The sequence below is a fragment of the Fragaria vesca genome, unplaced genomic scaffold, assembly GCF_000184155.1.
Source record: "Fragaria vesca subsp. vesca unplaced genomic scaffold, FraVesHawaii_1.0 scf0511176, whole genome shotgun sequence".
NCBI classification, from domain to species: domain Eukaryota; kingdom Viridiplantae; phylum Streptophyta; class Magnoliopsida; order Rosales; family Rosaceae; genus Fragaria; species Fragaria vesca.
The window spans coordinates 1-1,250 of record NW_004441639.1 but is presented as its reverse complement, the minus strand read 5'-3'; the positions used below and the strand labels follow the sequence as shown (position 1 = coordinate 1,250).

At 40.3% G+C, this 1,250-nt stretch overlaps 1 protein-coding gene across 1 annotated transcript; it reads left to right on the top strand.

Annotated features, from left to right (window-relative positions):
• Positions 1 to 555: 555 nt before the first annotated feature.
• LOC101295189 lies at positions 556 to 1,224 on the top strand (the record flags this gene model as incomplete). Its single annotated transcript, XM_004309295.1, has 1 exon — positions 556 to 1,224. A coding segment is annotated over one exon (669 nt), but the record flags the coding sequence as incomplete, so codon positions are not given.
• Positions 1,225 to 1,250: the final 26 nt, after the last annotated feature.

The following is a 1,250-nucleotide window of genomic DNA, read 5'->3' as shown; positions in this document are numbered from 1 at the left end:
GTTAATCTTGATGAGAAAGTAAGTTAGATTATATTGTTATAATGCTTGGAACATCCCTAAACTTAGATGTTACCTCAATGACAATATTATTAAGGAAATCATAGGTATCCCTATTCCTTCTATACCTACTAACGATGAGTTTGTTTGGGGTTATACAACTCATGGAAACTTCTCCTTAAAGTCTGCAACTTGGATGCAACTACAGGATGGCCAAAAACATGATCAAATGGAGCTCATTAGGAAGCTTTGGTCTTTAAATATTCAGCCAAAAATGAAATTCTTTGGTTGGCTTCTTCTCAGAGGCAGGCTTAAAACGAGGGATAGGCTATCCCGCTTTGGGTTGATCCAGGATAATTCTTGTGTGCTTTGTAATGAGGATAATGAAACAATGGACCATTTATTTGGTTACTGTAATTTTGCAACTTCTATGTGGAATGCAGTTGCCATGACCCCTCCTATTGACTGGAAGGCCTTATTAAGGTGGCGCGTAAATGGTTTATAGATAATCACTATGACTCTAATCTTTTTGGGAAATTTATTGTGACTTGTTGGCAGATATGGAAGGACAGGAATGATGCAGTATTTAGGGGCAAAACCCCTAGATCCAATGCCACAGTAGTTGCTGCTGCAGCTCACCTACTTGCTATGAGTAATATTCAGACTGATTCTAGTTCAACTAGGAATTTGGATACTCCTGGAACAGACTCTGAAATGATTAGGTGGTCACCACCCCCTTTTGATAGGGTTAAAATTAACTTCGATGGCTCAGTCTGGAGGAACTCTGCAGCTGGAGGATTCGTAATCCGAACCCCTAATGGTAATCCACTAGTTGCAGCTTCTTCTAATTTTGGAATTACCACAATCTCAGTTGCAGAAGCTCTTTCACTCCGAAACAGCCTCATTTGTGCCAAGGAGAGAGGCTTGTCCAGAGTGGAGGTTGAAGGAGATTCGAAACTTGTCATCGATGCAGTGAATGGCATTGCTGCTTCACCTTGGAGGATCCTCAAGTTAGTTCAAGAAATTAGATGTTTGAGGAACTCCTTTGATTTTATTAGTTTCAAGCATATTTTTAGAGAGGCTAATTTTGTAGCTAATGCTGTCGCAAATGTTGGCCACAAAGTAGGAGATGTTCGTTTTTGGGAGGAGTGTGTTCCTCCGGAAGCTAGCCTAACGCTGTTTTTTGACTATGTAAACCGCGGGTGCGTTAGAGGCACCTCCATTTAATCTATTGGTTTTTCATCAAAAAAAAC